General features: G+C 38.2%; 2 protein-coding genes and 2 long non-coding RNA genes across 9 annotated transcripts; all 4 read left to right on the top strand.

Moving 5' to 3' along the window:
* The first annotated feature begins 430 nt into the window (after positions 1–430).
* LOC149667284 (uncharacterized) lies at positions 431–12004 on the top strand. Of its 5 annotated transcripts, XR_016368181.1 has the most exons (7): positions 431–613; positions 738–943; positions 9633–9720; positions 9784–10733; positions 10818–11174; positions 11415–11783; positions 11855–12004. It is a non-coding gene; the product is annotated as an uncharacterized LOC149667284 (long non-coding RNA). The 5 variants fall into 5 exon arrangements; XR_016368184.1 differs by having other exon boundaries at positions 9636–9720; positions 10818–11783; XR_016368180.1 differs by having other exon boundaries at positions 10818–11783.
* A 664-nt stretch (positions 12005–12668) lies between these two features.
* On the top strand, positions 12669–13774 carry LOC149667283 (uncharacterized). Its single transcript, XM_089841391.1, has 5 exons — positions 12669–12795; positions 12867–13022; positions 13087–13207; positions 13278–13431; positions 13507–13774. Exons 2-5 carry the CDS (start codon positions 12933–12935, stop codon positions 13772–13774), a joined length of 633 nt encoding a protein of 210 aa, XP_089697517.1. The 5' UTR covers positions 12669–12795; positions 12867–12932.
* Position 13775: 1 nt separating this feature from the next.
* On the top strand, positions 13776–15121 carry LOC149667282 (uncharacterized). Of its 2 annotated transcripts, none has more exons than XM_089841406.1 (5): positions 13776–13999; positions 14134–14320; positions 14387–14649; positions 14727–14898; positions 14968–15121. In XM_089841406.1, the coding sequence occupies exons 1-3, from the start codon at positions 13961–13963 to the stop codon at positions 14524–14526; spliced, it is 366 nt and encodes a 121-aa protein (XP_089697532.1). In that variant the 5' UTR covers positions 13776–13960; the 3' UTR covers positions 14527–14649; positions 14727–14898; positions 14968–15121. The 2 variants fall into 2 exon arrangements, with proteins under 2 accessions (XP_089697532.1, XP_089697531.1); XM_089841405.1 differs by having other exon boundaries at positions 13776–14058.
* A 5894-nt stretch (positions 15122–21015) lies between these two features.
* On the top strand, positions 21016–21457 carry LOC149667281 (uncharacterized). The gene is made up of 2 exons (XR_016368179.1): positions 21016–21159; positions 21362–21457. It is a non-coding gene; the product is annotated as an uncharacterized LOC149667281 (long non-coding RNA).

Below are 21457 nucleotides of genomic sequence, written 5' to 3'. Positions count from 1 at the left end.
GTTACTGCCGCATCCCACCCCACTCTAGGCCGGCGGTAAGCGCGGTGGAGGAGGGGTTCGGCCGGCCGCTTTTTAGCATTGGAAGGTTTACAAAGTTAATTTAGGGATTCTACTCGTCGGAAAGTCGAAAATCTAATACAAAATTAACACACTTTTAAGCTAAGATATTTTTGTTAAATAAAAACGAAGGTAATACCGTAGTCTCTGGACAGTGTATCAGGGAAACTACTGTAACTAAACAAGTTTATGATATTACCATCTATTAAATATGTTTATATTGTAAGTTAATAACCTGGCTTATTGTTAAAAAGACTTTCTGTATTGGGCGGAAATTGGGCGCTTTTCTGCAAAAACAAAATTTTTGTTTGGGCGGTAATTTGGGCTGATTTCCGCTTGGGTTGGGCAGGATCTTCAAAACTGATCTGGCAACTCTGCCTGGCAGTCCGGGTCTATTTATTCCACTACTACTGTACGTGTTTGCGACTTTGCGTTTGTATTTAGTTTAATTTAACCAAGTTCTTTCGTTAATTGCAATTAAAAATGGTTAAGAAGTGTTCAAACCATGATTCCGTGCAAGAAACTTTCGTATTTTATACAGTTGTAAAGGCCAAAGGTAATCGAAAAAGCAATGTTTATGGAAAAGGGCCAAGGCTTAAGTAAATGCAATGTTTGTTTAATGAGAAGAACGGAAGATAGGCCTATTCAAATGTAATTAACACATTTTATTTTAATATTAGGGGTAACCCGCTGCTATAATGGATGAAAACAACCCCTCGGAAGTACTTGGGGCGTTTAAAACCAGTCGTGTTATCCAATTACAAACTGTTATCTTCAGTCAAACTCAAAAGACGTTCGTGGCAAGGAGCTGAACAGCTTTCTCCGCTGAAAGATCACTTGAAGATACAGTTTGAAGAAACTCAAGAAACACTGCGCTTAATGCCTGGTAAGTACCTCTTTAATTAATTATGGTGTCCAATTATTATAGCATTAAAATGAAATGAACTCAAAAGGTAAAGGCTCCAAATGGTTTACGTTAGGCTTAGTTTTTATGGCTCGTAACTCTGGTTCTAGTAGAGATACGGGGATGTCCTTTGAGTATGTTATAGTCCAATTTGTCCCCCATCTAACCATACTGAAAACTTAGGGTTACGACAAACAGGGGCCAAGTAATGAAGCAAAACGTAAACAAAGAACCCCCTCCATAGGAATAGCATTACACTAAATTTTGGAGGCCCATAACTCTGGTTCTAGTAGAGATAGGGGGATGTCCTTTGAGTATGTTATAGTCCTATTTGTCCCCCATCCAACCATACTAAAAACTAGGGGATCGAATAAACAGGGACCGAGTAATTGAGCAAAATGTTCCCCTCCTTGGGATTAACCTTAGACCCAATTTTGGGGGTTCGTAACTCATGTTCTACTAGTGATACGGGAATGTCCTTTGAGCATGTTATAGTCCAATTTGTTGGGTTGGGTTATATGTATTTTTAGATATTTTATCATGGTATTTGGTGGCTAGGAAGAAGGAACTGGTGGGGTTTTTTAGGTCATGAAAATATCGATTAAAATAGTTTCTGCGACTTAAATATAATTAATTATCAACCTCCAAGAAATCACCACGAGATGTTATTGTTATTCATAAAACAAATAATATTAAACTCGGAACTCTGGGCCTTCAAACTTCTCTATCTCGTCGTCTTTGATATCAAGGATAACTGTATTAACATTTATTAAGCCGGTTTTTTTCGGGTGATTTAATGTCGCGAGTGTGATCCAAAACTAAAGGAGTAACCAAATTGCACCACTGTGATCTTTAAGCGTTTAAACTTTATACTACTGTGATACTACTGTTGCCCGCCAAGGCTTAGCGATGCCCCACTTACTTTTTCGCACGCCGCCTGCCGTACGGCTCTCACCCGCTGACCTAACTAAAATCCAATCGCTCAAAGCCCGCGTTCAGATGCTCTCCCCGACAGTTGAAAAACTTTGTGAAGATCAATCGAAGTTCCTGCATACTACGAGTAATAACCCAAATATTGAAGTCTTTGGTTCTGATGTTCCTGCCAATTGTACAACCACAACTCCGTCTAGTCCCACAACTTATGAGTTATCCTGTGATAAACCCTGTGATATTCATGAACCAAAGAAACAACAGGATTGTCCTTTAGATGTTGCTTCCCAGTCAATCCTCACATGTGATACTTCTAGTGATTCCACTCTACCATCTTCAGTCTCCATAAGTACAAACTCATTAGCAATCAATCTCTTCGATGACTCTCTGGGCCAAACACAATCTCAAACCCAAGACAGTCTCCGTAACCATTCCCAAGCCCACCACTCAAACTGTTAAACGCAATACCAAGAAGATTACCAATAATTGCCCAACCTGCTCGCAACTAGTGAGTGATGATCACAAAGCCTTCCAATGTGAAGCTTGTCTAGCTTGGTGTCACACTTCGTGTGTCAACATCTCCGATGACTTATTTGACTTTCATAATGCACATCCCTGTGATAGCCTGGTTTTTTTCTGCCCAAACTGTATTACATTGGGTCCCAAGATTTTCAAAGCGGTATCAACTCTTTCCCAAGAAGCTGCCTCCACTAAGATGGTTGTAGACCCCTTCTTGCCTCGTTCCCTGGGATAACTGCTGACATTACTGTCCTAAAAAAAGAATTACTCGACCTTCGCAATACTATACCATCCTTGGCCAAGCTTCAGGACATAGAAGAACGTTCCCAACAACTACTATCTGGCCTCCCTACCAGCAAGCAGGGTTCGGTCGAAGTTCCCCCTATTCTTCAACCATCTGACCAACTCACGTGTGACATTGAGTCTCTGAAGTATTTTCAGACGATCCTTACGCAACCACTAGAGGCTCAAAGCGATGAAATACTGTCACTGAAATCCTCCCTGTCAAGCCTAACCGTGCCATCGGCCCCAGTTTCCCCCCCCCCCACTACAAGCGCCAAAGACTCAAATACTAACAGCACTCCCGCTCAGCAGCCGCGGTCTCAAGTAGCCAGTAAGTCGAACACTGTACTGAACCTTCATCCGGACGCCAATATCACTGCCAGCGATTCTTCTACTACAGTTCCTATCAACAATAGGCGCAATCAAACCCTATCCTACCACAATTCTGCCCGCCACCATCAGAACTCATCAACTACCACAAGCGCCCATCGTGAATTTTCTAACAATCACTCTGATGAGACTCTTGAAATCTCGTGGCGTAAACTTAATGCCATTGTGTTCCAAGTCCCTGATTCCGATAACTCGGATGAAGATGCCCATTTTTCGACCACTATTCTTCAAGATCTAGACTTTGACTACTACCAACGTAACTCCATTCGTGTCACGCGGATTGGCCACTACCAACCTGGAAAAAATCGGCCTCTACGTTTCGAATTTCAATCAGTAAATCACCGCCAATATTTTGTTCAGGGTCTCACTGAGTGGAGATACCACTATGCCTTCGAGTACCCTGTCGCCCCACATCGTACTGCATCTCAACGCATTACCCGCAGACGACTGGTCGCCGAACTTCATGAACGTCGCGCAAACGGTGAACAAACTCGTGATTCGCCAAGGCCAAATTGTTCGAAATCACTCCCGTCCCAAAACGACCAATGATCATGTCCCTTACGTCCCTACAGTAATTGCACCATCCTACGCCAATCCTGGCCCTCAATTGTCTCCATCCCTATCTGCCTCTGTCAGCGTACCACTCACTCACCAACAACATTCTCTCCCGCCTTTCCAAGCTCTAAAAAACTAAATACAACCCCACCCCCACCCTCCAATCTTGTTGTGATGCTTTTAACGCCCAACATCTCTACGGTAAACGCCTCGATCTCATAGCCCTTTCTCCTTCCTGGACTGCTGACTGCATTTGCGTTACTGAAACCTGGGCTACCCCAACCCATAGTGATGCAGTTTATAATCTGCCAGGATATACTGTCGTGCGTCGTGATCGTCAGGATCGCACTGGTGGTGGGGTATTGATTTTTATACGTGAAGATATTGTATTTCACAAACTTCACTAACGTCCCGGTGACCCATCCCGAATCATTACGGCTCGAACTTAAACCACACTCATCATCATCTTGGATTACCCTTGCATGCGTCTATCGTCCTCCGAAATCGTCTAAAGAAGATTCTTATAAACTCCTCAACGATATCAAAAATCTTTCTACCCGTAATAGCGAAACTATTATCACTGGCGATTTTAATATGCCGACAATTTGTTGGGATACCGTGACAACTACATCTGGCTCATCTGTTATACAAGCCGACTTTATTAATTTACTTCACTCTTCAGCCCTCTGTCAACATATAACTTTTCCAACTCGTTACAGTCAGAGCGCATCAACGAAAGCAAGTACTCTCGACCTTTTCATAACAAAGTCTCACGTTAAACCGACAGTTACTTCCCTTACGCCAGTTGGGGGCAGTGACCACGCTACGATACATGCGATCTATCCCCTTCCTTCAGTAACTAACCTACCCGAAAAAACTATGTCCTCGATTATGACTACAGCCAGGGTGACTACACGTGACTTAACTTATTACTAGCTGGTCATGACTGGTCCGCCTTACATCAATTACCAACTGAGGAAGCTTGGTAATACTTCAAAACCACTCTCTTTGACTACGTCTCTCAAAGTATACCTTTATTTAACCATTCGGCAAAACGCAATCCCAAGCCATGGCTTTCTCTGTCCACCAAGCGTGCGATCCGAAAAAAAGAACGTCTTTGGAAGAAGTTACGTCATACCGCTAATACCGGGGACCAGCGTCGTCACTCCGCCTTACAACTTCAGTACAAAACCCAAACCCAACTAGTCAAAAATTGTCTCCGTTCCGCTACAGCCAAATCGTTTCAGCGTAAACTCAAATCTGTTAAAACTAACCCTCGTGCTTTTTACCGGTTTGTGCGCAATCAAATTCGTTCGCTTCCGTCACGTCTCAATATCCACTTACGCAATGGCCAGAAAACAGACTCGGATTACGAAATGGCAAACTTTCTCAATGAGACCCTCGTCAGCAACTTTAATTCTAACCATCAAGATCTTACCGACCTACCGTCACAGCTCTCATCTACCATGCCTGACTTCCTTCCCACTAGCCGTGATATTTACCATATACTCCACGCACTTGATGCAAAAAGTGCCTCTGGCCCGGATAACATACCAAATCGCCTTCCAAAAACATGTGCTTCGTCCCTATCTCACCCCCTTCACGCTCTTTCTAGCCTCTCCCTTTCCGAAGGCATTCTCCCCTTGGATTGGTGCACCGCTCATGTAACCCCTATTTATAAGGGCAAGGGCAGTCGAAGTGACGCGACAACTTATCGACCGATTAGCCTTACTTCAACTATTTGCAAAGTTTTAGAGAAGTGTCTCCGCGTACCCCTGTTAGAGTTTGTTACCCCTCACCTAAGTTCGTTTCAACACGGTTTCCTAAACAATCGATCAGTTGAGTCCAATCTCCTATGTGCCCTTCACACATGGTATCAGGCTTTTGATGATGGTCACAGTGTGGACATTATTTATCTGGATATTGCTAAGGCTTTTGATACGGTACCCTATCAGCGTCTTTTGGCCAAGCTTCAGGCCTTAGGCATCTGTAATAATATTTATCGTTGGATTCAATCGTATCTTCTCCATCGAACCCAATCGGTACGTGTTGGTGCCTGTCTTAGTGATCCCCTTCCAGTCACTAGCGGTGTCTCCAAGGAAGCGTACTTGGGCCCCTATTGTTCCCAATATATATCAATGATCTCCCTACTAACCTCGTCTCCCAGCTGTGCCTCTTTGCGGACGATTTAAAAATTTATCGAGTGATCCGTTGTTATAATGATGTGCACCTATTGCAGTCTGACCTTATTCGCCTTGAAGCTTGGTCAAAAATAAATGGTCTGGCCTTCAATGGCCAAAAACCTTTAGTCTTGTCCATTCAGCGTTCAAAAATTGACGTCAATTTTCCATCCCCTTATTTCCTTAACAATCAAAACATACAGCGGGTCAATGAGTGTCGCGATCTAGGAGTGCACATCTCCCACAATTTAACTTTTCATAGCCACATCAAGAAAGCTTGTAGTCGTGCCAATGGCCTATTAGCAACGATCAAAGCTAATTTCCCCAAAATCTCGAATCCCTTAATGACACGCCTATTTAACTGTTATGTCCTTCCTATATTGGAATTCGGTAGTCAACTATGGAACCCTTATCAAGCCCGTGATATCCAATTAGTTAACAACGTCCAAGCTCGTGCTTCGAAAATCCCTTCTCATCTACGGCAGCTCCCTCGCTCCTCTAGGCTTTCCTCCTTGGGGTGGGGGTCTTTGTCATCGCGACGTACATATCTAGACCTCGTCAGCTTGTTTCGCATACTCCACACACCCGGTCAGCCTTATTTTAGAAATGCCCCTACTTTGTATACCACCCGCGGCCACGACTTTAAGCTGTTTCTTCCGCCCTCCCGTAAGGACCCGATGAAGCACTCGTTTTTTCGAAGGTCAATTCCCATATGGAATTCACTCCCTAATGAACTAGTTTCCTCGACTACCCTTCCCACATTTAAACTAGGACTAAATAAATTTCTAAATATCTAACCCTCAGACACAATTTTTAATATAACTATCTATGTAACTATCCATGTATATGTATATAGCATTGGAGCCGTGTGATCCCTTGTGACTATGTAACTATCTATGTATATGTATATAGTATTGGAGCTGTATGATCCCTTGTGACCCTAGCTCGACGAAATAATGGAAAAAAAATGATATTTATTGGGAAAACTTTATTTTGAATGTGCGTGCTAAAGCGTAAAGTTTTTCCTCTTTACCCTTATTAATGAGGTGTTATTGTTAAAAATCTCAAGTTCAGAATCATTTTCTATTAAAAACCAAGAAATCTCAAGCGTATTTTTTAATAACAATTCTCGAGTGTAGCATTTTGGATATGTACAAAAGAAAGGGTTTACCATCGGAACATCCAAACATTTTAAACTTTTTATATATACACTTAATATTTTACGAAATAAAAACACGTTTTTTTACAAAAATATTGTTGCTCTCTCGCGTAATTAATTATATTTTTTTTTCTTTGTTTCTCTCACAAATTTTTAAACTAATTTTTTTTTCTCAATCACGCTAAAAGTTTTAAATTCAGGTACTTGCTATAATTGAAAAAGCCCAAACTAAACGAAATTAAAAGTCTAATGTTGGCAAAGTCAAGTTGGGGTTTTCCATAGATGAATCGATGCTCGTTTGTTTCAGGGGTCTTTGGCGTTCTAGCTTCTTTACACTTCGAAAAATACCCATTCAGACTGAAACTGAAACCACCTTTTTTATTTAAGCCTTTCTAATTAACTACTGTTAATTAAATAGGCTTAACTACATACGGTACTCTATAAGTTAGGCTAGCTTTCGCCTAGGGAAATTTTCGTAATGGACATTGCTAGTGACGTCTTTCAGGTCTTGGAAGTGCGTCCTGATGACCATGTTCCTGAACGCGACGAAATCGCAATGCTCCAAGTCTTCCACTATGAACAATAATATTTTTTTTAAAGTATACGCCTATCTCTAAACACCACGGCCGATTTCAACAAAATACGTGTTATCCGTTTTAACAGAAGTAAGATAAGAGACTAGAAGTATCGAGTTTACTAAAATTCTTCGCTTGGCGAAAGTGAAATATTCTTGTTAAGACACCAACGGTTGGCCCTCTGGTAGCGGCGGTTTCTCAATTTTCCCTCTTCCTCCCTGGTGAGACGCGTGGGCGGAAGACAGGGGCCGAACTGGATTCGAGCATCGGCGTCCGTGTACACCCCCGGCTTTAGCTTGAGGGGAACGGAACAGGGGTAGGAAACCGTTTTTTTTGGAACTCGACCAACCCTTGTTTTCTCTCTCTCAAGTGTAGGCCCTACAGGGATGGAAGCGATGGCGAATAAAATCCTCTCAAATTTTTCCACTAGTGCCTGCAGGATCAATTGCTACTACCCAATGCTAGAGCACTTCACTTCTAGTCCCTTATCTTACTTCTGGTTTTTCTAAGGGCAAAACCAATTTACCCTTAACGAGGCCCCAGGGATATTTGCGTCCTCGCACTTTCTTGCCACGAACTTCGATTACCGTGTTGCTAGGACATACGGCGAAGGGAACTCTCTCCTGAAAACGGGCCGAGTGTCAAGCGCCAATGTTAAGATATGACGCGTAATAAGCGGTAGACATTGGATGGAATTCCAATCCAATGTCCATATGATAATAGCTGCCAGGATGGAACGCAGCTAATATTAATTAGGAGATTACAGTTATTAATGATAATATGCTTCATTTCTTCTTAGTTTCTATACTTATTTACATTTCGGTAGTATCTGTAAATTAACCAGAGACCAAAAACAATTATTCAGAAAGTTCATCGTTCTGGGAGTCGCACTTTACGGTTATGCACTTATAGACTTTTGATAGCGGTGTCAGTAAGAGAATTCCACAGAGGGACAGTGCGTAGGAAAAAGGAGTCGCGCAATAAGTTAGTGCGAGAAGGACGGGGGAGAAGCATTCGACTACTCTAGTAGAACCAGCGTTACGAGCCTCCAAAGTTGAGTGTAATGTTAATCCTATGGAGGGAGTTAAGTTTGATTACGTTTTGTACAATTCCTCGGCCCCTGTTTGTCGTAGCCCTATGTTTTTAGTATGGTTGGATGGGGAACAAATTGGACTATAACATACTCAAAGGACATCCCCGTATCTCTAATATAACCAGCGTTATGAGCCTCCAAAGTTGAGTGTAACGTTAATCCTATGGAGGAGGGGGGGCGGTATGTTTACGAACATTTTTGCTTAATTACTCGGCCCCTCTAAAAATTCGAAATTTCCCCTCGGGTTTTTTGTCAACTATTTATTTCCCTGTTTTTGAGTCGCGATTGTTACGTTAAAAAATGGACAACTTTTAAAATTTATTCATTTACTAATTGATGACATGATTTTTGATGAATTTAACATCTCATTCGTGATCCTACAAACAAACAAAGAAACAAAAACTTATTTTAGAATTTAAATTTGCGTTTCACGACAAAAATACCAGGGTTCATACAACTTTTGGAAAACAAATTTCCCTGAGATTTCTATAAGGTTCTTGGCTACAATAAAAATGTAATTAATAGATTGTATTTTCTTCAATAATTTAAACAGATGTGGTTTTTAACTTGCAATTGATAATTTATCATATTTTGATATTCAAAGAGCGTGTAAATATATTTTAACCAGCATTCTTTATTGTAGAAAATGCACGAACACTTTTTAATATCAACTTTAGGCGTTTTAGATATGAACTAATTTTTTTTTCCAAGAATAATTTTAGAGAACAAATTTAGACAAAATAATATTTAACATGGTAATTAATTAGAACTAGAAAAACGAATTTATAAAATTAAAAATAATATTTAACATGGTAATTAATTAGAACTAGAAAAACGAATTTATAAAATTAAAAATAATATTTAACATGTAATTAGTTGAAATTAGAAAAACAAATTTATAAAATTCAAAATAATATTTAACATGTAATTAGTTGAAATTAGAAAAACAAATTTATAAAATTAAAAAAACTATTAACTATTTTTGCAGCAGACTCTTTCACGGCATTTCTGCTGCCTTTTGCAACTCGGCGGCAATTGTAGTCTGGGGCTAGGAAAAGAAGAAGATGATAATGCTTGTAATTATTTTTAATGCAATGATTAGAACTTATATCCTTATCAATTTTCACCTGGGCAAGAAGCGAACTATAGTCCACCGGACTGCCAGACAAGGAAAGGAGTAATTCACCCGGGAGTGCTTTCCTCATTGATGAACCCGCGAGAGGTTTGCTATAAAGAGAAATATTTGCAATTGTTAATAAAATAACGGACATCTACTTAACATGGAACCATTCTCCCCCCATTATACCTGAGATCAACTTTGGGTGTAATGTTGGTGATTTTTTTCGTTCCACCCAGAGGTCTGTAGTAGATTTTACTTTCTCTAACTTCGGTGAAGACTTTCTTTCCAGATAAATCCATCTCACTATCGCTATCGCTATCGCTGTCATCATCCACAGCATTTGCTGTGGCTCCCTTTTCCTCTTGAAGCTGCTTGGCTATAAGTAATTATGTAAATATATATATATTAGTAATTACCAGTAACTAGAACATTACAATGCGAGGCAAGTTAATAATCTACCATCTAATTTTAGGTCATCGCCCATTTTCATCTGTCGTACAACTTCCTAGAGTGACACAATGTAACATGTTACATGTGTTATACAAACTTTTACCGTTTTGATTAGTTACAATCTTACCCTTGGTATCTGCTCTACGGCTAGTTGAAACTCGGCCGTCAGGTTTTTTACTTTGGAGTCGAAACCTCTTTTCAGTTTTCTTATTTCATTTTGGCATAGCGCCTCAACGTTTTCAAGCAATGATTTGCCTTCATTTTGTTGCTTTACTTTCTTGGATGATTTTTATTTTGTCGCCATCTATGATGGATTCAAAATATTACGGAGACATAAAACGGAAAATTAGCTCCGCCTTCGTCGTCGCATTTTTTCGTCGTCGTCTCGCCTTCGCCCTCTTTAAACTATTCCCCTATCACAAGTGACTTTGTCGCCATCTATGATAGAGTCAAAATATTACGGAGCGGCGGGTGGGTTCGAATCCAACTGCGGGAGACTATTATTTTCTTTAAAATTAGGTATTAAATTATTTAAACATTTACATAATTTCACTCAGTAAAAATTATTTGAATATTCATGTAAATTTACTCATTATTTTACAGAAGAAAAACTGTTTAGGAGATATTATTATTAAGGCATAAATTATATAGTGCCTAAATATAGTTTTTGTAATAATTATCCTTTGCTATTGTATCAATATGGAGTTCATTATACATTGCTAAAATACATTATAAAGCGTGACAAAATTGTAAGGGTTTCCCTTGGGACCATTGTTTACTTTTGGGTGGCATTATAGTAAATTGATGGCGATCTAGCGACGTGAAAATAAAACTGAACTTAATAACGGTGCGCGAATTTAGACAATTAAAAGATAGAACAAAATATAAGGACTGTCTCGCTGCAATCACCAAAAGCGTGTCACAAACAACAACTATTTTTCGCGCTTTAAATACAACTCGGTAATCAAGCCAATCACCGTCACATAGTGGGCCATCCAATCGGCGCTGGCCCTTAATAGGCTTACATTTTTTGCCATTTTCCATGGAGTAGTTTTAGTGGAGTGATAATGGTATTTCTATTAAAATTGCCTTAAATGTACTTACGTCTATACCAATATTGCTCCATGGTGGCAGATTGCTGACAGCATCACATTCCTCGTGACCTTTCGTCTGCTTACGATTTAGGTCTTTTCTTTGTAGTTTGTTGTTTCCCCGTCAATTTCAAAAACCTTTCGAGAAGCGTGGTTACTTGGGCGTGATTTTGAAAACCGATTTCATTGTGTAAATAATGGATTATAGAGCTGGGTGGCGTGGTAGTGGTTCGCTATTAAAATCAATTACTTTCCGCTAAATAGTGAAATTCAAGTTACACTCGTTGGTAATCGAATTGGAATAGTAGAAAACTAGAAAAACATCTTTCGGAAATCTGCCGAGGCTTATAGGGTTATTTAAGAAAATTATCCAGCAGCGTTAGGGATAAAGGAGATGAACTTTCCAAATGTATCTTAAATTTCGCTTGCATTTGCTGATAATTTAGCCATCATTTTACAAGATTATAGAACGGCCGAGGTAATTAGCCTAGGCCTAAATCTCGAAAGAAACATTTTCAGTCTTTGATTAAGCCTAATTTCATCATTTAGATTGAACGAATTGATAGCGGAATTGTTCAAAATTTATCTAAATACGACAGCATTTGTAAGCGAGCCAAAGAAGATCTTAGGAACAATTTTAATGCCCAAACAAGGGAACTTGCACGCAAAAATCACTTGGATAAAGTCAGGGAACAACGTTATCCCACTAATTGGCAATCAGTTGTGTGAGTAAACTTTATGGATATATTCTATCATAATAATACCCATTCTTTAAGTATTTTACTATATTATTTATTTTAACTATTATTTTAATATTTTAACCCCAAATTTTTTTTTATTATTTTGCAGTCCAAGGTTTTTATCATTTGCGCAATTAAATAAAGTGTTTCATAATAACCTTTAAACTTGGGTTATTAATGTTACATAGGCTGAAAAAGATTTTACGAAAGCCTCAACAGAATCACCTTTAAAGGACACCTCCAGGAAAAAATCTCTCACTGTGGCGTTTGTTCTGGTAGATGGCGCGAGCAACGCGAGTTTCTTGGTCTTTAAACGCGTGACGTCACTTGAGTCGTAGTCTGTTTACTTAGCTAGGACTAGGAAGGAGAATTCTTCAATTTAAAAGCTAAATTTAACGTGAATTAAAATGGTTTTTTGCTCGGCTTTTGGTTGCAACACAGTTAGTGCACCGGGAATTAGTTTCTTCAAATTTCCGTTTAAAAATTCAAAGCTTTTAAAGCAGTGGTTATTAAAGGTAAAGAGGAAGAACTTTAAGCCTACCCAATACTCTGGGCTGTGTTATAAACATTTTGAAAGTGACTGTCTTGAATTAAGTGGAAATAGTTTTTTTCTTAAAACAATCGGAGTAACGAGTACAAGCCGAACTTATCCAAAATTAAAGGCCAACGCGGTTCCAACTTTGTTTGTTTATACAAAAAAGTCTAAGAGTCCAAGAATGGCTGCTGAGAAACGGCGTAAAGAAAGTCTAAGTATTTTGTTTATAGAAGTTGATTATTGGATACCAAAATCTTAGTTAATGACATATCCTTCCACTGGTTAGGAAATAACAAACATTTTAAACAATGCTACAACTTCCAAACCACCTGAGGTAGAAGAAAGTGTAGAAATGGAAACCTTCGACACATTACCACAATTGGAAGAGAATGAAGCAATTAATGGGCTTGATATGTTTACCCAAACGACCTCTTATGTTTTGGTATTTAAAGAAATAATATCTTATATTGATAATAAATATTTATCTGGATGCGATCATTTTCTAGATTGATGAAGGATCTAGTACAGCTGATTTGTTAGAAACAAAATCAAAGAAAACTCAGTCACTTAAACCACAATATCGTTCAAAGCATTGCCAAACTCTTGGAATTTGTTTTTGTCGTGATGGTAAAGTACTAAAGTAACATGTACCACTAGCTCTATAATTAGCATTACATTCAAAATTAATATAAATTAGCTGACAATAAATATAAAAAAGGAGGTTTCCTAGATGGCTCGTTTAAAGAATTGAAAGATGCTGGCACGCAATATCTTCATGAAGATATTGTTATAGAAGAAATTGCTGAGGTTGAGGACCTAAATTCACCATTTTACATTCCATCAGAGTCAGAGTAAGTATCATCATCAAGCCAAAATAAAACATAGTCCTTAGAAGAAATATTTATTTCACGACATATTTCCAACAGAAGTGATGAAACAGACTACCATACCGATGAGGGAACAAATAGAGATAATAAAAATGAAAACGATAATTCAAAATTTATAGTGTTTCTTAGTTGCCTTATGCAACTTTTTACTATTTGTAAAACATGCTTTCATGAAACTACGGCCAGTATAAAATATATCAAGGGGTCTATAGTCTGTATACAGGCGTTGTGCGTAAAGGGTCATACTTTTTCGTGGATGAGCCAACCAATGGATAGAAAGATGCCAGTTGGAAATCTGTTAGTTTAATGGCCAACATGCAACGTCAATTATTAGAATGTTCAAGTCACTAAAAATAGCATTCGTATCTTTGTCTACGTACTACACTGTACAGAAATACTATCTATATCCCTCAATTATGAAATTGTGGAGAGATCAAGAACGAAATACCCTTATAAATTGTTCGAGGGCTCAAGGAGGTAACTATTGGAGGAGATGCAAGATGTGATTCTCCGGGACACTGCGCAAAATAAGGTAGTTATACAGTTATGGACATGGATTCTAACAAAATAATAACTTTCCATCTTGTTCAGGCAAGTGAAGCCAAATCAATACTATTTAACTGAACTGTCACGAAATTTATGAACTTTGATTTGATTATAATTTAGTCAAATGAAGTAAAATCATCGAACACCATGGAGCTAGAATGCTTTCAAAGATGTATGGCTCTGCTTAATAGTTACAATATAACTGTAAATAAAGCAATTACCGATCGACATGTCCAGACAAGAAAGTTTTTAAGAGAAAAATGTCCACATATTATACACGAATTTGACGCTTGGCACCTTGTGAAAAGTGAATATTTTGAACAAAAAGAAACAATAGCGTTGTGTAACTAATTAATGTGTATTATATTTTCAGCTGTGTTAAAAAACTATCCAAAGCCTCACAATCAGCTGGATGTGGCATCATTTCAGAATGGACTCAAAGCATTTCCAACCATCTGTATTTTTGCGCTTCTTCTAGTACTACTAACGAGGAAAAAGTGGATAAGTGGTTGAGTCTTCCAAATCACGTAGCCAATATTCATAAGAACCATGAAGGAAAATTATTTCCAAAATGCACACATGCTCCCTTTAGCAGGCGAGCTTTAAAAAAGCGAAAAGAGAAATGGATAAAGATTGGTAAATTCCTATCGAGTTATTTCTGATTACTTATCACAGAATCATATTATAAAATAAATCAATTCCTTCCAACAAAGGGACAATGCCACATCATAAAATCCTTCAAATTGTTGAGAACAAAAGATTTCAGAAAGATATTGCTATGATGTGTGGTAATGGTGAAACAAGCTCTTTGCAGGTATTTCATTCAACAATTTTACATTTTGCTCCAAAAAATACCCACTTTTTCTACGAAGGAATGCAATCAAGGTTTGCTATTTTATTTTCTTAAAAGGTCTTTCGGTTAATGTGTTGTTTCAAGAGTATTTATTTTCTTAGGATTGCATTAGCAGCAATGCATCATAACGAAAACTGTGAAAAGAAAATTAAATATAATGAGGATGATGAGGCTCAGTGCACAGTGAAATACCCAAAAGCCAAGAAAGGTGAAGCAGTTTTATCGTACAAAAAGGAAAATTCAACTTATAGTGAGTTAAAATGCATTTAAAACTTATTGAACCTACATTAATTATCAATGACATTGTCCTTAGATTACGTACTTACGTACAAGATCTATTTAAGGAAGTTTTGCGCAGAAGAGAGCAATATCCTAATTATGTAGATGCTGATAAGAATTTAGAACCTAGCCTTATACCACTCCCACCCCCCTCGCATTCATACGAAAAACCTGACAAGGCACAACTGAAAAGAAACCGTGAAAGCAGATTTAAAAAATATGACATATAATCTTGTAAAGGAACTTTTTATCACAAATTTTATGGCTAATTTTAATTGAAAATAAAATCATTGTTGCTGCTGAAAGTTATTAAATATCCACAAATCCTTTGCAAACGTTGTCAGGACTAGGAAATCTTTCTCTGATACTTTTGATTACACAAGCTGGTATCACTGTTCTGTTGTTTCTTCCAAGATTTGTGCGATAAACAAAACCAATGAACATACGATAGGCTGTGTAGCGATATTTCCATATTTGGAGTTGAAATTAGAAATATAGATTAAACTATTTGGCGAGATTCACGTTAACGGAATTAACCCCAACAATTTCCTAAACCAACTTGTTTGGATCTAATGCATTTTGAAGGTGTTGTTGCCGCATTTCTCTACGGGTGTAGAGGACCCACACTGCATCCAAAACTGCAACATTGAGACATACTCCGGGAAAGTCTTGGTGCATTGTTATGCACCCGTAATTTTCTTCATCAGTTTTGTTTCTCACAACTATAGTTGCTCTCTACAACAAATACGTTCCTCCTCAGTCTCCATTACCTGACACTGATGATATATGCACCTATAAAAGTTTTTAGTCTATATTATAATAATTTCTACACATAAAATTACTATAGTGCAAAATAGCCTACCACGTGCGGTCCGTGACATTTAGGCGCCGCCAATTAGGCGCTGGTTATTTAGGCGCCGCAATTTAGCCGCCAAGACAATTAGGCGCCGTGACATTTAGGCGCCGTGACCTTCAGGCGCCGCGACATTTAGGCACCGTGACATTTAGGCTCCGCGACATCTAGGCGTCGAGACATTTACGTGCCAATAATTTTTCCATTATTTCTTCTAAAAATCCGTAATGACCTCTCAATTTGGCAACCCGTGTATTGTCCCTGTGTGTCACTGCATGACTATGTTCGCAATCCCCATTAAAGGACACGGGAACTTACTTGTTTTTACAAAACAATCCTAAAATAATAAAAAAAAACATAACCTAACCTAAGTTGGGAAGTCAATGAAGATAAACAACAATAATTAGGAAAAGGCATATTACTTTGGGAAGTCAAAGAAGATAAACAATAATTTGGAAAAGGCATATTATTTTGGGAATTCAATGAAGATAAACAACAATATTTTGGAAAAGGCATATTATTCTGGGAAGTCAATGAATATAAACAGCATTATTTTGGAAAAGGCATATTATTTTGGGAAGTCAATGAAGATAAACAACATTATTTAGGAATAGGCATATTATTTTGGGAAGTCAAAGAAGATGAACAATAATTTGGAAAAGGCATATTATTTTGCGAATTCAATAAAGATAAACAACAATGTTTTGGAAAAGACATATTATTTTGCGAATTCAATAAAGATAAACAAAAATGTTTTGGAAAAGGCATATTATTTTGGGAAGTCAAAGAAGATAAACAATAATTTGGAAAAGGCATATTATTTTGGGAAGTCAAAGAAGATAAACAATAATTTGGAAAAGGCATATTATTTTGGGAATTCAATGAAGAAAAACAACAATATCTTGGAAAAGGCATATTATTTTGGGAAGTCAATGATGATAAACAAAAATGTCTTGGAAAAGGCATATTATTTTGGGAATTCAATGAAGATAAACAACAATATTTTGGAAAAGGCATATTATTTTGGGAAGTCAATGATGATAAACAACAATATCTTGGAAAAGGCATATTATTTTGGGAAGTCAAAGAAGATAAACAATAATTTAGGAAAAGGCATATTATTTTGGGAAGTCAAAGAAGATAAACAATAATTTAGGAAAAGGCATATTAGTTTGGGAAGTCAATGAAGATAAAAAACAACATGGTTGAACTCTGATGTCAGTTGAATAAAAAGAATATAAGTCTAAAAGTACTTGTTATGTTCCTTTATTAAATATCTCAAATCTTTCGCGAAAATTTTACGGCAATGTCGCGGTGCCTAAATGTCTCGGTGCCAAATTGTCGCGGAGCCTAAATGTCGCGGCGCCAAATTGTCGCGGAGCCTACATGTCGCGGCGCCTAACTGTCCCGGCACCTAAGTGGCGGTGCCTAAATGACCGGCGTCTATATATCGGCGCCCAAATGTCCCTTCCGCTTCATAACATCCTTCTTTTTCCATTGTAATAAATAAAGTTAATATTATAATTCTTAAATTTAAGTTATATACATAGTTAAAAGAATTTAATATCTAAAATTTTGTAAATCGGAATAGCGTTCTGGAGGACGTCGAACTCGTGTTGATAGACGAGGATTGTCTTGGTTGAAGATTGTTATTTCAGGCTGTAGAGGTAAAGGAGATGTTTGCTGTTGTGATTGAGCGAATACTGCTTGACGTAGTGATTGAGCCGGAAGTGGTGGATCTGGTTGTCGTAGTGGTTGAACCGGCAGTGATTGTCGTGTAGTGTCTTGATCAGAAGGTCCAATCTCGACTCGTACAGCATGACTCTCTGGTGTTGGTCTCTGGTACTGATAGCAAGGTGGAGTTCGTGAAACTGGTTTGGTGGTCTCAAACTGGTATGATGTCGGTGAACTAGTGTCTGGCCTCAAGTGTATGCGATTTCTCCGGAACGTTTGACCTCTCGTTGTTTGTATATAATATGATTCCGGTTCTTTCGCTCGAGCTGTGATGACGGCAGGAAGCCATGTTCTATGGGCGGCGAAGTATCTCACGTTTTGACCCACGTGAAGTGACGGAAGGACAACTCTCGCATTCTTTTGTCGTTTGCTTCTTTCTTGATTTCGTATTAATATACGGTCAATGTGATTCGTTGGGTAGTGTGGTTTAAGAGATTCCCCATTTGTTGTCAATGGTGTTCTAATACGTCGGCCTATAAGCATTTCTGAAGGTGATGGTCCATGAGTTTTTGGGGTGCTCCGATACCAAGGGGGTCTCGATCCCTCTACGGTTTGAAAAAAGTTTTGGGATGGCTTGAAGTGACGTCTGCTTTATATAACGTGTGACGTCACAAGTTGAGATATTATTCAAAAGTTATAGCGGGAATCTTTTACCTTCGGAATTGAGATTTTTTATAATTCGTTTTTTAATTACTAATATATATTTAATTTCAATACGGAAGCCTATTAAATAGAAATTATTTAATACTTTTATTTTCAAAAATCAGGTATAATTTGAATTTATCACAACGAGAATAATTTATTTTCAAAAAATCAGGTATCATTTGAATTTATCACAACGAGAATAATTTATTTTCAAAAAATCAGGTATCTTTGAATTTATCTTTGTTTTTCTTAGGTAACAAATTTCATTCTTATGAAAGTGCGCATTTTTACAAATGTATGAACAAGATCCCTAGGGTATAATGTGAATACTAGACCAATCTTATCGGTAACATTGCGGACGATTCCAACTTCATTTGACACTGTAGGTTGTAGATTATTATTATTACAATGATGGTTGAGAAAAATGGTTTCAAAATGTTTAACATTATTTACGAATTCAGTTGATGGTACAATTATTCCACCATACGACAGTTGAGAGACCCACGATGGAACTCCGTAATCATGCTCAAGTCTGCTTCTGCATTTTGACATTAAATTTAAGTTAGGGTATTTAGAAATAAATTTCTTTCCGACCCAACCCGCTAAATATTCAAGACCTGCTTCTTCGTGTTGATTGAAATCATATAGCGAATTATCATCCTCCATTTCTTGGTTTTCTTGGTTCATTTTGGATGGTGACTTTCTTAGTGAAAGCTGAGTCGTGCATGATTTTGGTGTACTGGTTGTTGGTGGAAAAAACGTACCGGCGAATTCAAATTGGTGGTTATACTTAAATTGTGACGGGTAGTTGACTTTAATGGGCTTTCATATGTACTAGTAGAGCTGGTTGGAGGTTCAATTTCATCATTTAACATACAGCTAACCTCTTGGATAGTTTAAAGTCAGTTTATCAAAATAGTTTCACGTTTTTAAGTTTTTACGACAAGTTGCTCCTCTTCCATATTCTTCTTAAGGGTTAAGGGTTCTTTTTTCTTTTAGTATCTCGCGTTAAGAGATAATTATGATTTTTTTTATTTTCTCGCGATTTAAGGGTTAATTATTATTCCTTTTTTTTCTCGATTTATTTCGATTACTCGCGCTTAATTAATAACTAAAGTCTCGCGTAATTACGGAGTATTCCACTACCCAGACTAACGTCTCATGACAAGATGGGCCACAAGTATTAACTTCCGGCGTAATAGTGCTGCGCGTCGTAACGATATGTACAAAACCGACCAAAAATCGCGCGCCTGCGGATTTGACAATCCCCGGCTAAGACGTGAAAAACTGAACCTGAGACCCCACATGGACATCGCCGCCGCAGATCAGATTGATCCCGGAATGGAAATCCACAACACAATTCTTGACATCCACTACGGATCCTTCATCAAGACGTAAGCCACATCCCAAGACCGACGAACTCCCCGCAACCGCACCACTATCGGACAACCACACCACCATCGGACATCCGCACCGCCATCCCAAGGAACAGTTGAAGACGCGCTATGCAGACTAGATTAAAATCCTTTATTTTTAATTAACTTTATACCAATGTAAAATTTTTCTTTGGGGGGGGGGGGTAGGATGCAACGGTTCAGGCCTACCGTTGCAGACGACCCATTGCAGACGACAGTGGACGGAAGCCTCACATTTTAAAACTTCCGGTTTATGCTCAGTCCACTGCTGTCGCGTAACTACATCAACCCCAAACATCCTAGATCGTTCCGGTTGCCACCCTTCCCCCTTTTGCGGATAGGAGTTAGCATCCAAATGGAATTATATATAAAGAGAAATTTTCCATTGCATAAGGCAGTTCTCATTAACACCCGGGTAAATGTAGTCGTTATAATTTACTGAACCTCATGGTTCAGTCTCTTCAGTTATGTTTAATTTTTTATTTAGTTTATGTGAATAAAATCAAAAGTTTTGATTAACCGCTTGCTATGCCTTCTAATTTAAGTTAAAGGATTTGAACGCCCTTGTCAACGGAACGGACATTCAATCTTTTCCGTTACAAGCGATAAAGGGATTCGGGTTGATCTTCCTGACCTTTTACCCGAAAGCGTGGTGAGATGCTACGAAAACACCTGCAAAAAGAGGCATTATGGACGAAGCCCTTGTGTCTGCCATCAAGAGAATTTAAAAATGTACCCGAATTGCGGAGATTCAACTCATTTGGAACCGCGTTTTGGCGTCCAAGGTTATATTTGCTTTATTAATTTCAGGGTTCGCTGAAAGTTGAAAATGAAAGCCGAAGCTGAAAGATGGGCCTTATTCAATGAGGTTTTTTACGAATGTTGAAACGTTGAGAAGAAACCATCAAATGATATTGATCCTTCAGCTTCGACAGCAGGTTTCAGCGCCATTGCGAGCGCAGGTAAATCTCATCACGTTAATAATAATTTTATGCAAATAGGGGGAATCTTGAAAATGCCTGAGATAAATGTAGACGGCCCCTATTCCCAACTTCCAAGCATAATTGATGGATTGGAAAATGAAAACGCCTTTTTAGAAGCAATCAAAAGGAAATATTTAAACGAAGTTAAAATGATTGAGGATAAAATTGAATCGAATCTAAAGAAAATCAACCGTTTAAAGCAAAGAGTTAATGAAGAAGAAGAGTACGAGAGGTTGGGGGCTATGGTGAAAGAGTCCATGACTCCTTCTGACTTTCAGAAAGTATTGGACATTTTGAGCAGAATAAAAGTTCATTTCGGCGACGAAGATTTTTGCCAAACCTTAAAAAGAATTGATGTAAATCAAGGACTTTTTATTGATTCAGGTTAGTTAGACATTCGAAAATGCATTGGACCAATGCAATGTTAAATGATACATGTGGGCCTTTAGGTAATGGCAACACGCGTAAGTGTAACTTTGACAGTTCATTGGTCTAATGCCCTGTGGAATGTACCTACACGAACGCGTTTAGAGGATACATATATTCTCTAATCTTTATATTCTTTTAATCATATTTATTCTTCTAGAAAATGAAAGTGAGGATTCTTCGATTCCAGCTACTCCTGGAAGAAATTTCGAGGGTTGGCGATTTACTTACACTATTTAAAGAAACGCTAACGAGT

Source organism: Phalangium opilio, unplaced genomic scaffold (assembly GCF_054372755.1).
Source record: "Phalangium opilio isolate 3A_F unplaced genomic scaffold, DU_Popi_V2 ptg000059l_1, whole genome shotgun sequence".
Lineage (NCBI taxonomy): Eukaryota > Metazoa > Arthropoda > Arachnida > Opiliones > Phalangiidae > Phalangium > Phalangium opilio.
This window is presented reverse-complemented; position numbering and strand designations above follow the sequence as displayed.

Bases quoted from the DNA above. Each gene is read 5' to 3' on its own strand.
- LOC149667283 (XM_089841391.1), top strand. From the start codon at position 12,933: ATGGAAACCTTCGACACATTACCACAATTGGAAGAGAATGAAGCAATT. The intron at 13,023-13,086 runs GTATTTAAAGAA...ATCATTTTCTAG, and splicing joins AAACGACCTCTTATGTTTTG to ATTGATGAAGGATCTAGTAC. The intron at 13,208-13,277 runs GTAAAGTACTAA...AATATAAATTAG, and splicing joins AATTTGTTTTTGTCGTGATG to CTGACAATAAATATAAAAAA.
- LOC149667282 (XM_089841405.1), top strand. From the start codon at position 14,014: ATGGACATGGATTCTAACAAAATAATAACTTTCCATCTTGTTCAG. The intron at 14,059-14,133 runs GCAAGTGAAGCC...ATTATAATTTAG, and splicing joins TAACTTTCCATCTTGTTCAG to TCAAATGAAGTAAAATCATC. The intron at 14,321-14,386 runs GTGAATATTTTG...TTATATTTTCAG, and splicing joins CGCTTGGCACCTTGTGAAAA to CTGTGTTAAAAAACTATCCA.